Here is a 14,403-nt window from a genome sequence, read left to right on the forward strand (position 1 = left end):
CTACTGCACACTGCTCCAACTGCTGCGTCAAACAAAAGGCAAACATCTGTTGGCCATCTATTGTCCTTTTGGCCATAAAACATAAGCCCTACTAATAAACCCGGCTACGCCAACACTTCACAAACACGGCCTGCAGAGCAGGAGAGGCACACACACTCATTGAGAAGAGGGACGGATAGGGACCCGTTTGGCTCGTCATAAGCCGTAAAATCGCCAAAAAGCAAAACAAGCAAACTGCCGGACAATGGGAGTCTCCCATACGGACTCCTATCCGGCATAATGGGAAGCGAGTAGGGGTGTTAGTGGTGGCCACCACGCCATGTGGTTCACGTCACTCAACTGACCCGAACCAAACCAAGCTGAGCCCCCTTTCGGTGACCCCTGTGATTGCCCTACGACCCTTCCAATAACGCCCTTGTTCCATGCAGACCGGACATGATTATTTGCTAGTTGAACATAAAGTTGATTCTGCGAAGGGGAGTTCGTTGGAGCTGGAAGTTGGACGGCACACACGCACACTTCGAAACACTGACATAGAATGCGCAACAAGTGACATTTTTCCCAGGCATCCATCATTTTTATGCCCCTTGCTGCCGCACAGTTTTATTTTTTCGTGTCGATGTCCTTTCGGTTTTTTGGATTTGGGGATTTTCGGGGTCCCATGTGGTGTCAATTAAAACTCGTTGGCTGCGTATCAAAGGGAAACGGGGCGTGTTTACGCCTGGAACATGGAAATGGAAAATGCTGCTTTGAAAGCAAACAAGAATATAATCTTTGTAATTAGAGCATTTAAAAACAAAATTAGTTGTGATCTTTGAACAACTCTTTCTGTGATTCATCTTTGATAATGAAAGCTATAGTTTATGGTTTTCGTAGGGGATTTTCATTTATGTTCGTAGTGTGTTTTCCATGTAAGATAAGGAAAACGTATTATGAGGGCACACAATAGTATCATAAGGTATAAACAATACCTATTTCCGTAAATAACTCTGCATGCCCTCAAGCTTATACAGTTGTATTAAGATTATATACTTTATATTTGCTTTCTTTCTCTCCGTGTGGTAACTGCATTTGATGGGAGCCCGGCTAACTAGATGCCACTCGCTCGGGCCGCAGGTCCTGGCCATCGGTTTTTCTTGGTTAGTGGCACCTGGCTTTGGTTTCGTCATCGCATGCTGGGCGGCCATAAAAAATAAAGCCAAGGCGAGTGGTTTTTATGCTTCGTCGCCATCGAGCGACGCCATTTGCTGTTGTGTTTTTTCCTCATTTTTTCGTTTGAAGTGACGCCGCCATTGCCCTTGCCTTTTACTGTTATTGTTAAGTCCTCAATTCGTTTTTATTCGAAACGCGTTTCCGGTTGTTGAGTTGGTCGCTGAATTGGTTCAATGATTTCTTTGTTTGTTTGTTGCTGCCACCTGACTGTGTGTGCTCGCCATTTTTCGCTGCCGTGTTTTATTTGATTTTAGTTTGATATTTGTTTTTGCTGCCCTGGCCCGGCCATTGTTTTTATTATACTTTGGCTTTTTATGGCGTCTGTAGGTGAAATTTATGAGTCATTTATTAAGTTTAGCTGCCATTCAAGGGCGTATAAATTATGATCGAACATATTAATTACGAGTAAGTCAAGCAGGCACTTTGTGTTTGAACTATTTCGGCCGGAATGTCCTGTTCCGTGTGTGTCATATGTGTGTTTCGTGTGTGTGTCCTTTGTGCTCATGTCCATGCTCATGTCCGTGGTGCTTGTTGGTTTTATTGAACCATCGACAAGTGCCCCGGTGGCTCAAAGTGAGTGCAGCGTTTTAAAACGGAAGTGGAATGCCGAAAAGTATGCGATGCAAAGGCACGACTGCTGCGCTGCAACTTCCGCCGAAGGAAAAGCGAGCAAAAATATATTTATCGCCCAGCTGGGGCATCGAAGCTGCTTTTAAAGGCTTTTCCCGGTCGTGCCCGCGCATATGAGAGCTGGGTGAAATACAGCAAAAGCGGGCGGGAAAACCTGCATGAAATGCAATTATCATAAATATTCAGACACTGTACGTTCGCCGTTTGCCGGATCTCTTTAAGGCACATCCATATTTGGAGGACATTTAAAGGACTGTAGCGCGACAGCCATTAACCTGCACAGCCAACAAAAAGTAATTTCACTTTTAAATGAAAAAGTTCAAAGTGCGTTTGTTTATGCCAAACACACACTCGCACACAAATACAGAAAACCCACATGAGACGCTGGCCATAAAAACAAATGCCAAATGATTTTTGTTGCCGGTTTTCCGTTAGCGATCCACCTCCCCTATGACAAAAATTAGACGCTGGCCAGCAATGTAATCGTAACTTTTTATTACGATGCGTTAGCATTTGCAATCGAAATTGAATTGGAGTGGGACTCGGTTCAGAAGAAAATATGCTTGAACAATTTGGACGAATTTTTTCTTCTCACAGAGCTAGACTCCCAATTTCCTGGATAATGTATAATATTCCAAAGAAATGTTCCGGTTTTGAATTATGTTCTTAATAGAGCAATTAGAATAATCGAAATATTCCATACTTATATCTTTGCAGAAGTTATAATGATATCATACACACTTATGCATCGCTGTGAAGGAGTCATTAACGAACATATAATATATATATATTCTTGATCAGTTTCAATAGTCGAGTCAATATATCCAAGTCCGTATATCCGTTTTTACATAAACTAGTCTCTCAAATATAGCTTTCCCATTGTGGAAAGTATGTAATTCAGAATGGGCCGGATCGGAACACAAATCATATAGTTGCCACAGGAATAGTCCGTAACATTAATTAGAAATTATAGAAAATAAATCGTAGTTCATTTGTTTTTGATCATAAATGGTTATATTTCGGTATATAGCAATTATTTGCTAGCCTATCAACTAGTTTCCTATCTTGTTTTAACAAAAATTACCGAATATTCGCGGTTGTCATTCTTCTGGTAATGACTTTTTATTAAACGAAACTTTCAGTCAATAATTCCCAACACTCGAGCCTTGCTGAGAAAATCTGTGCGCTGAACATAAGAACCGGACATGGTGCGACTTCCTGTATAAGCCTCACGACCATGGAGCACTCTCCAGTTGTCGAAGAGCACAATGCTGCCGGGGAATAGCTTCAGAGCCCACTGCTGTTCCTTATCCCTAACAATCAGTAAAAGCTGGCGAAGGCTCTCGTAGAACTCGGCCATCTCGGATTGGGGGATGGTATTAAACACAGCGCGATCGTATACATTCAGCCTGAGTTGAACAAAGTCCTGAGTCAGTGGATCCACCTGTATAATGGGGGCAGTGTGGCGGTGGTTCTGCCCTTTTTCGAGATACTCTCCAGGAACTTGTACCCTGCACAGTACATCATAAGCGGCGGGATACCGGCGTTTCAGTTCGTGAACCACATGTAGACCATCCGCAAAGAAGTTTTCGCCACCTGATCCCGAGTGCTCGATGCAATGCAGAGCCTGTAATCCGGCTGCATCGCTGAAATAGGTATTATCCGTATGGGAACCCAGATGAAGCTTGGTGTAAGCGGTATCCGCGTGATCGGGGTTATCGCTGAAAGTCCACATCTCGCCAAAGAACGTTTTCATAAGGGGAAAAACTCGTCGCAGAGCCAACTCTGTCATATTTGCAGTGGGGGCCACATCATCGATAAAGACAATGCCGTACCGGACAAGAGATTCAACCAGCGACCTGACTTCATTATCGCTGGAAACCAGCTGGGGCAATGGGAATCGTAAGTGCCGCTCGTTTTGCAAGATAATGCTGCGATTCCAGGGTGTCAGATTAGTGGACTTTGATCGCCGACCTATCAACCTCTCCAGCTGGGAGTCAAAGATGAAGTCAAGGTCATAGCTCGACTGGTGAGCATCACTCCCTAAAATTGCAGCCAAATTAAATCAAGGCTTGGTGCACTTTATATCTTTTTTTCTTACAATGCACTTGTAGATTTAACCCATCGTACTTTACATTCAGCGGCATCACATTAGCTGGTAGATCTAACACATCGTATCGCCTCTGATTTGTTTCCAAATTTAGGCACTCCCCACATCGACAATGATCACGAAGCCAAAACTCATTGATTTCTATTAATTGGCTGGTTTTCGGGTGCTTCAAAAGCATCATGTTAATGTCAATAGAACAACCTACAGATTAGAGGAGTGAAAGTGAACTAACAGCTTGAATGCTGATTAAGTTTCAGCTTGGTCTCAATTGGACTCTTATCAATGGGAGAGCGATTCTTTGCGCTCTTGTTTAAGCCAGAGATAAGAACTTATTTGTTTACTGAATAATTACAATAAAATAATTATAATTATTGAGCACTGCATATGATCTAAAAATTTATATTAACCAAATTTATTTAGACTTGGTAAGTTTCAGCTGCAATGTAATCGTATTGTAGGAAGCACGAGATTTTTATTAAAAAACCATTTTTAAGCACATGCATAATTTACAAATTAAAATTCGAAGTACCTTATATTAAAGGGATTTCTCAAACACATCCCATCGCAACAGGCTAACCTGTACGTTTCTAGTAACATTCAAGTGGTGATTTTCTGATCTCTAAGTTTTTGTCTCATTTCGGACCGGTTGTGTGGAAAATCGTAGAAAATGAAAGCTTTTAATACTTCCTGGGCCGATGAGGTGGATGCGGACTATGTAGATGGACTGCCTCCTTCTAATGAGTACATCGAGGGTGACTACAAGTACGTGACGGAGTATAAGTTCAACGACGATGGTAAGAAGGTAAAAGTGGTGCGCACCTTCAAGATCGAGAAGCAGATTGTTCCAAAGGCTGTGGCTCGTCGCCGCAGCTGGGTAAAGTTTGGGGATTCCCGCTTGGACAAGCCCGGACCCAATTCCCAGACGACCATGGCCTCCGAGGAGATCTTTATGCAGTTCATCGGCTCCAAAGAGTTCGACCAGACCCACGAAACCCAACTGGATCCCGGCAAGAACATCGCCAAGTGCCGCATTTGCAACGGCGAGCACTGGAGTGTCAATTGCCCCTACAAGGGCACCTCGATGGACAGCAAGACCATGATGGAAACCAAGGCCAATGCCGCTGCAGCTGCCGCTATAAGTGATCCCAGCAAGACGGGAAAATACGTACCGCCCTTCATGAAGGACGGCGGAGGCGGTCCTGGCGGCAAAAATTGGGGACGCGGACGGGAACGGGACGATTCGTCGGCGGTTCGCATCTCAAACCTATCGGAATCCATGACCGAGGCTGATCTCGAGGAGCTGGTGAAGAAAATCGGACCGCATACCAAGATGTATTTGGCGCGCGAAAAGAACACCGGCCTCTGCAAGGGATTCGCCTATGTGCACTTCAAGTTCCGTCAGGATGCAGCTGCTGCCATTGAAGTCCTTAATGGCCACGGCTACGACCACTTGATCCTCTGCGTCGAGTGGTCCAAGCCTCAGCCGTAATGGGTGTAGCCTTGTGTATTCGATTCCCTGCTTTTTCGAGAACGGAAATGAGCTGCGGTGGCAAGGAAACCAAAATAAAATACAGGTACACCCTGAAAAATATACGGCAACTTTCGTTTTTGAACTCTTATTTGAAAACATTCTTCAGCACTTACATAAGAACTTACTTAGTTTTACAGACTCACAATAAACGTATCCTAGTATATTTTTTTCAATTTATATTGCATTAAGCTATAGTTGTTTTGACAAGCAAGAGAAAATGGGGAATAGAAAGTCCTTAATAACGTTCATATAGTCATATTCAGTTGGGACTACTTCATTTTCAAGTTGATATACACTTCGACCTCCAATGTTGATTCTTTTTCTGAGTGCATGAAAGAGAAAGCTCGCCTTGAGCGAACTAAAGCCGATAATGCTCCGTTTTAAATGCGATTTTTTCGCCGTGCTGCTCCGCAGCCGCACAAAGGTGAAAGCCACTTAAATGGAAGCCAACGTGGTGCCGGATGATGATGGCATGGCGTTCCGTGGAGCTCTGCAGCTCTGTAGCTCTGGAACTGGGAAATGCCACAAGACGCTAGCTGGACCGAATGAACATTAATAATTAAATATAAGAGCGGACTTATGCGCACGATACTCGGGACGGAGTTCCCCGGAACGGGACGCAAACTACGCGACCATGACGATGAACCGGGAATGAGTGGTCGGTGGATAGTGCTCGCGGAAAAGTCCTGGCTTAGATAGAAATTCTGAATGAGGGGCGGATCAAAGCCAGGCACAAAAGAAATTTATTTCCATTGTTGTTGCTGCTGCGGTGGGACGGGTAGCAGCTAAAGCAGAGTCTAAAACAAATTACTGAATAATTTATAAATTAACTTTTTCTGCGGCGCGCTCATTCGTTCGTCGCCGGCCTTTGTTTGAGCGGCAGAGTGTATAGGTGGAAGGTGCACGAATGGGTGGCCAGTGGGCGGGTGCTCGGCTTGACAGGTGGGTCAGTGGGTTTTCAGTGGGTGGAGATGAGGAGGGCGCTCGGGTAAGAAGAACGCCCTCAGCCACGAGTTTCTTTTTTATTTTGCACCCTCAGGTCATGTGCGCTTACCGCACGCACACACACATTCACTCTTTTAGAGGAAAACAAACAGAACAAAACATTAAAAGTCAAATGTTAAATAAGAAATAGCCACTAGTGAGTTTAAGTGATATTTAAAGCGTAATCATTTGAAAAACAGTTTAACTATTCATATACAAAGAAAACTACATTAAATTTGGAAGCCTATAAAAATATGTGATTTATATAAAAATGTTCTAAATATCCTAAAATACAGTCAAATTATACCAAATATAATGAAGAAACATATTTATATAAGATATACGATACACATTGTGTGCCTCGAAATATTACTCATACGCCCTATTACTCATGCACCTCATCTCCTCTTTTCTACAGGGTACTGCAGAAAGAGGCCATCAACTCGACTCGACGGCGTTGAAGCTCTCGGGGGCATTTGAATATTCAAATGCCATTCGCTGGCGTTTCGTGGTCGATCTCCTTCGCGGTCTCTGTTGCGCTTTAAGTGTACACTTTATTTACTGTGTTATTGCACGCGCGCCTGCTCACGAAACCCTCAAAAATTGCTGAAATAATTACACAGTTGTCGAAGCAGCCACAACAACAACCTGTAAGCCCCCAAGCAAATAAGAACGATGAAAGAATATAATATATTCAACCGACTCGCACTGGCAGCGGAAATTAATTCTCAAATGACCAAAACTTGTGCATAATCAGCGTTGAACGCCGCAGGTGGAAGCTCGAGAGCTCCGCAAACACTTGACACAAAAACGCATAGATTTTGTGTAAACATTTCACCGGGGCGCGGTAAAATTATCGATTTGATTTCAATATGTTTGACTGGATGACTGGTTTGTTTATTTACCTGGAATGGGCCCGCAGACGCGCGGTATAATTTCCAAAATGGCCGAACATGAGGGATCCTCGAAGCACAGCTGACGTGCCAGGATACAATTCAGAATGGCCACAACACCCTTAATGGTGGAACCTGCAATTACAAATAAGAGCATGTTAAATCAACTTTCTATTACATTTAAAAGTATTCATTTAAAAGTTTACAATAAAGTGCATACATAATGTCAAACATAATAAGACTAAATATAGATTTAACGTCAGTACGGTTCATTTTTTAAGTCCAATTTTACACTCGACGTACTCGTATAAGTTATTGTAACATAATTGTTTTAACATATCCAAAATAACTGTTATAACATCAGGCAAAAAGTCTCTCCTAGCTTTGCACTTTAAAATCCGTATGGATGACATCCCTTAAAAGGGATTTAATGAACTTCCAGGATGGCAGAGATGAGATTTTTGACATGATAAGCGTCAAGGATTCGCTGATGTAACAGTCAATGATCTGATTAACAGGTAGGTTCTACAAAACGCATTTTTCTTCGCAGCGGGCAAGGCAACATTGTGATCTCCATACTAATTGAATTCAATACATTTTTGGCGTACGAGTCCCACGAGGGAATTCACCCGCAGAATGTTTAATAACCGAATTCCAACCAAAAGCCGCAGCAGCAGCAACTTGCAACACGCAACAAGCAGCAGCAAGTCTCGTGTGGTGACAACATTAAGTTAAATTTAATTAAATCCCGGACTCGGTTCTTCGCCATCCTTTTACGAAGTATTTCGATACGTATATTTTTATGTCGTACAATTGTATGCAATTGCAATGTGTAAAGTCGCTCAAATATTTTGGTTCCGTCGTATTTGTCTTTTTGCGCGTAATTACAAATTGCTCATAAATATTTATGCCGGCGTTTTAATTATGTTAATTCACGGTGAACTGTTTAAGGCATTTACAATGATTTTCATTGAAAAATCCGACACAAATGAGGTGCTGGGTGGCAATTATGTTTATATGCAGCTCTTAGTTTTTATCATAATTTTATGTTCTGCATAGAGAGATGTGTGGGGAGTGGGAAAAAAAGACCATTTATAAAACATTCATTTCAATTTTATTTCATTACGTAAAATAAACGAAGTCATCCGGACAGCAGCGACTGGGAACACGGGCTGCTGTCTATCTAAGCAGTCGGCTTTATGGCCACTGCCTACCGGTCATGGTCCTTCCGCCAGCTGCTGCTCCAGCTCCTCACCCTGCTTCTGTAAACCCTCTTCATCCGCCGGATGCCCCGTAAAAGTTGTAGTTCGCTGCTGCTTCTGAATTTTTCCTTTTTCACCCCTGAACCACCACCACCCCCACGCTCATTAACGAAATGACCGTTTGCATATTGCACGTCGGGTTGGAGAGGAAAACAGCAGGCGGAGGAGGTAGATTCCGGAGCCGGAATAACAAAAGAACTGCCTTCAAAAATTTACGAATTGCATGTGGACGCAGCTGAACTTACTCCGCGGAGGAGCAACTGCGACTGCAGGAAGTGGCCTACTGCCCAAAACCGAGACGTAACCAGAGTGGTGGCTACAATTGCATGGCCGCAGAAGTTTCCCGGACTGCCAGTCGAACTGTTTGCGGAAATACTGTTTGCGGAATAAACAAAAGTCAGTGGGGAATCCAGCGGACAAAATAGCAAGTTTGGCTGGACTTTAAAGTGTTTTATGGTTATTGGGTGCCTAGAATTGCATTGAGATATGCAGCGCGCGTCTGGCTCGATGACAGCCAAGATATTACCAAGGACTTTGGTGGTCGGCGGATGGGGATCTTATGGCCGCAAATTGCCAACAGACCCCGAGGACACCTCAAGCCCCGGCGACCCATTTGGAATCACTTAAAACACACAAATCAAGCAAAAGTTGAAAACACAATAACAATTGTTTTGGGACACACCATAAATTTGCATGCCAAGAAGAGTAATGCTCCCAGCCGCATAGAAAAAAGCGAAATAGGCACATAAATATGCGACCGACCGGCGTTCCCCATCCCGTTCCTGTTCCTGTTCTCCTGTCCCACCTTCAAGCCTAGCTACTGCTCCTGCTACTGCTCCTCCGCCACAGCCACATCTACATCCAAAACTCCGACGACGACAACCAGAACAATTCGTTTGTGTCACAATCAGATTCGGCGCAGGCACAAAAATGTTCGCTTTTCGCGTTTCGCGCTCGCCATGTTTCATGAATTATTTCCCCGAACCCCAAAAAGTTTTCGACCGAAAACTTTGACTGCAGAAAGAGGCCAGAAAAAAATCTGGCAAGGCAGGCAAGACATTGACTGGGAACTGGGAATTGTCCAGTGTTGCAGGCCAACTCCCAATGCTGCTCAGCGCTGCACTGGAGAACTGGAGCTTCAAATGGGGCAAAAATTGCATTGTATCCTAGTTGCTGATACCTAATATCTTATAATTAATAATATTCACGGCGTGATCAAAGTTTATGTGATAAAACTTAATGGTTTGCATGCCTAAAGTGTAGTGAAAGTTATGAGGAAAAATAGGGAGAAGTGAGTTGTTTTTAAAATTCCTTGTTATTAAGTCAAATGTGATGCTGAATGCGTTCGCCACAGCATTTTACAGTCTTACGGTTTCTTTAAATATTATTTATTTTTGGTTATAGTTAAATAATAAATAAGTGTCATGGCATTTTTCTCAGTGCGCCTTGTTTGCGTGGATTCGTGCGGCGAACATTTCGATTACCATTTTCCCTGGTGGCGCGTTGCAAGAGGGGCGAAGGATGTGAGTGGAGGATTCCTCCAGTGTTTCGCATTTTCTGCTACTTCGCAGGAGCGCTGCCCTTTGCCCTCTGCCTTCTTGGCCCTCTGCCTCTACCCTGCCCCAGCCATGCAGCCGCTGCTGCTGCTTAAATTTCAATTGTGTGCCGGGGGCGCCGGCCCGACGCTGGAGCACTCTGGTGCAGGCTTTAATAAATTATGGCCCACGTTGGGGGTGGCGTTCGAGAGGTATTGTTGGTGTTGGTGTTGATGTTGCCACTGCCGCTGCTGCATGCTACTTGGAAAAAGTTAATACAACAAATGCGCTACAACCCAAACTACCCAACTACCGGAGCTACCCGCGGGCAACAACAATTGCAATAACAATGACCGCATTACGAGGCCGCGAATCGTTGCTCGAAAAGCCAAGTCGGTGGCAGTGGCAACATCAACAACATGGCCGAGAAATGGCAGCTTTACAACTTCCGGCAAACAAGGACTACGGCCAGGACGAAGGGTCCGCCACTGTAATATGTTCGCTGTGGCTGCCGCGTTTTTATGTTCGCGCTCTCCGCCCGGAGACCAGAAAGCCAGGAGGCCATCCTTATGTCATTCGGGATTATTTTGTGGGTTAAAACTAATTTTCGGTCATGAAGTGGATTTCGCAGTGTGCATGTTGCCGACATTCGCCGGCCCATAAATATGCAGCACTGCCAACTACACGGAGCTCCGACCATTTGCATGGGTCGGCGTACAAAACATTGATTTCCCGACTCCAACTGGATCAAAGTAGCGACTTAAAGCCGGCCTGGATTATCCGTAATAATACTCTTCCGGGCGAAGCCGTTAGGGCAAATGTCAACAATTGAAAGTGCGTGACCGAATTATTTCATTTCATTTTATTTAATTTATGGCCCAGGGTCGAGGGGAAGTCTTGCCGCCTCGCCCACTGGCATTTAAATTTAACTGCAGTCGGACAATGCGAACAGAGCTCACTCGGTAAAAACAACATTACCAACAGGACACTGGCAACGCAACAGCAACAGCAACACCTACAGCAGCAGCAACATAAAATGTCGCCTGCGGCCATTTTCATGGGCAACCATCCGAATTGGGTGTTGAAGCTGGGCTTGCCTTAACCAAAACAAGGAAAACAAGAGCCCACAGAGAAAAACATAAAGCGAGATTCGGGGACGACTAAAAATTACCCAGTAATTGGATTTTTTGAAAACTATGCAAGCTTTATTTACGCGGTAGTTTAGCTTATTTCGGAATTCAAGAAATCTTTTATGCTGAACAAGTTCAACACTAGATTCGACTGATTCAGGACTTATACCACTAGAAACTTGAACGAGATCAGATCATTATACAGTGAAAACAATAAACCTTTTTATTAATTAAATAAAATGAATTAATCAGATTACATTTTATTTATAGAATTGATTAATATTATATGATTGCTATTATTATTGGACATTTCTTTGAATGTCGAGTAAACCATTTACCCCAAATTGAATATACCCCGAAACTGCTAAAAGCGGGTGTAAAAATCTGTCGGTCGAGGGGCGGGGTCTGAATAACGAGAATGCTGCTGGGGATTATGGTCAATTATGTGTAAATACAATTATTGTTATTGTTGGTGCTGTTGCTGTATCACGCTCTTGTTATTGTTGGGGCTGGTTGGTAATGGCGTTGTAGTTGTAGGTGTAGTTGTTATTACCATTGCCATTGTCATTGATGTTTTTCCATAATTGTAGTTACCGCTGTGCGATACATAAAATTTGTTATTTTCGCAGGACGCCGGCTGATGATCGATTCATTATAACACGACAGCTTTAAACACCATCTAGTGACCTTCTTCGCAACTGTCGCCTTCTGTTGTTATTGTCCTTGTTTGGTTGCTTGGCACGTTTCCCGTGATTTAAGTACATTTCCAGCAAAAACGAGTGAAATCAGGAAACAATAAAAGAGTGTAAGTACCAGTAAGGAAACATTTGCAGAGACGCTGCAGCAAATGCCTCGGTATCACTGGGTGGTCTTTTCCATTCCGGCTTAGTCACGTCACCAGTGCAGGTCTTGCCAAGATTGGGATTCGAAGGGGTTACATGGGAGTTTCCGGCTTCAAGTGTTCAATTTTTATTTATTTATGTAACGTGGAATTTGCCAAGAATTGGAATGATTGTACTTCCTGGGAAGGAAAATCTGACTAAATGGACTACGCGTAAAAAATGTTCGCGCAAAATGCGTGTATTAAATAATTACATTAAAGTTTTCAAGCTAAGTATGTGAAAAGGGTAGATACACTAGAATAATAGGTAAGATTCGAAGCGAAATTGCATGCATGACATTTTTTAAATTCCAAAACAGTTACTAAGTCAATAAAGGGAATACTGTTATCTTACAAAATAAAATTATTCAAACCAATCGCATAAGTCCCGGGGGAAACCTATTAGTAAACATTGTAAGCTTGTTAACTTTGACACTCAAGTGGCTCCCTTTGAAATTTATTCCACTCGTTAAACGTTATTCAGCCGCCGGCATTATCAGGAAAACCAAAACAAAATAAACACATCAATAAACAGAGTTGACAAAGATTTGATTGCATTATTATAAAACAATTTGCATTCGATAAAAGTCAAAAGCAGCGGCAGGCAAAGTCATAAAAGTCGCGCAATGAAAATTGGAGCGCCATCCCTCACAAATAAAAAAGGAAAATGGAAAAAGCTGCTGAATCAGGAGCGAAGCCAAAGTCACTTTTGTTGCTGTTGAAATGAGGAGGAAAAGAAATATGCAAAATGCGCATAAATCTAAAGGCTCGACACGGGACTGAAATCACGACGGAGACGCGCTCCGGATGAGTTCCCATCTGCCTCTAACTTGGACTGCAAGAAAAGTCGCTACTTAGATCTTCAAAATATATTCTTATATATTAATACTATAGATATATTTTAGCAAACTGATTCAAAGCGTTAGTTGAGCTATAATAATACTTTATTCAAATCAGAAAAAATTAAGAATTCGTATTTGGCTATTTGCTCAAATGTTTCGTTTGGGAAACCATAATATTTCAGTTAAGTATTTCATTTTGTATATATATTTTATATATTCTCCACGTTAGTGGCGAAATGGAGCATGAGCGCCACCTAGGGGAGTTACATTACTTGATTATTTTGATGGGTGGATGATAAGCAGATCCAAGTTCCACATACTTTAAATCGTTTTAGGCTCTTTGCTTCTAGTACAATTTTCCCTAAAACGTTGTGCATTTTTTTGAGTGCTCCCCTCATCTGTGGAAAATCGAATCCGGAATGGCAGTGCGTCCTCGTTCGCGCATGCAGAATAAATGATTTTCTATTTGTTAAGTCAAAGTGAAATTGTCTAAGGGCGGAGTGCCTGTGCGTGAGCCTTGTGTGTGTTGACATTCTTTGAGCCGCCATCACTCACTGGCTTAGAGGGGCTCAAAAGGAGAGAGGAGCAGGCTCACACGCGGCAAAGACAACATTTTCAGCATTTACATTTCATTTTTTGCCGTTCGTCAAATGTTTTGCCCGCCTTGCCTTCTCATTTACAAGGAATTCCACCGCCCGGCAGCTGGGAAAGAGGTCAAAGGGCGGCGCATATGTCAAGTGTTGCGCTCAGGTCGAAAGTGGGTGGTGTTTGTTTTCCCTTCTGTGAACTGTGAACTGCAGCACTTTCTGTGGGTCTTTGGGCCAGCATCTCTGGTCCATGTTAAAAAAGGAATATATATAAATTTTTATTTTTATCTTCCTGTTCTCTTGCCCTGTTTTTTCGCTCTCACTTTTGTCCCGTTTGTGTGCTTTTTCGGAAAACCTTGTCCGTCTGCTGCATTATCCTTTTCCCTTTTTACGTGTGTTCCATTGTTTTAAATTATTTATGCCGGCGTAAAATATTCAAAGCTTTGCCAAATGCAGAAGAGAGATGGAGATGGCGCAAGAGCGGGATGGCACGAGAGTGACGCGAAATTCGAACGCACAATAACAAAAAGAAGGCTGCTGGGCGGACCAAGTCCAAGTTATTATTCATAACACAGCAGCATCAAAGTGTAAAGGAGTCTGCGACAATTCCCACTGCCATTTTCCGTCTCCCACCTCCTACCACCCACCATACAACGCCCACTCCTGCCCTGCCCACCACCCTCTCCTGCTGCAAACCTTCAAGTTTACATAAATTATTTACAACCTTCAGGAGGAGCACAAAAAAAATCATCAACAGGGGGGGAAACGTTATTCTGGCAATAAGAACCATCTAATTTTGAGCTTTAT

At 43.1% G+C, this 14,403-nt stretch overlaps 3 protein-coding genes across 9 annotated transcripts in view; 1 reads left to right on the plus strand and 2 right to left on the minus strand.

The window, feature by feature from the left end:
• Positions 1–14,403, minus strand: part of LOC6535791 — a 108,991-nt gene that overhangs the window by 26,175 nt on the left and 68,413 nt on the right. For all 7 annotated transcript variants that reach the window (XM_039376878.1, XM_039376874.1, XM_015191868.2 and 4 more), the window contains one exon: positions 7,373–7,495. In XM_039376878.1, the coding sequence (XP_039232812.1) occupies positions 7,373–7,495 (123 nt within the window). The remainder of the gene's footprint in view (positions 1–7,372; positions 7,496–14,403) is intronic.
• On the minus strand, positions 2,834–4,247 carry LOC6535793 (trimethyllysine dioxygenase, mitochondrial). Its single transcript, XM_002096380.3, has 2 exons — positions 3,944–4,247; positions 2,834–3,885 (listed from the first exon to the last, which is right to left on the minus strand). The coding sequence occupies exons 1-2, from the start codon at positions 4,131–4,133 to the stop codon at positions 2,981–2,983; spliced, it is 1,095 nt and encodes a 364-aa protein (XP_002096416.1). The 5' UTR covers positions 4,134–4,247; the 3' UTR covers positions 2,834–2,980.
• Positions 4,526–5,551, plus strand: LOC6535794 (eukaryotic translation initiation factor 3 subunit G-2). The gene has a single exon (XM_002096381.4). The coding sequence runs from the start codon at positions 4,620–4,622 to the stop codon at positions 5,439–5,441; it is 822 nt and encodes a 273-aa protein (XP_002096417.1). The 5' UTR covers positions 4,526–4,619; the 3' UTR covers positions 5,442–5,551.

The sequence above is a fragment of the Drosophila yakuba genome, chromosome 3R (assembly GCF_016746365.2).
Source record: "Drosophila yakuba strain Tai18E2 chromosome 3R, Prin_Dyak_Tai18E2_2.1, whole genome shotgun sequence".
Lineage (NCBI taxonomy): Eukaryota > Metazoa > Arthropoda > Insecta > Diptera > Drosophilidae > Drosophila > Drosophila yakuba.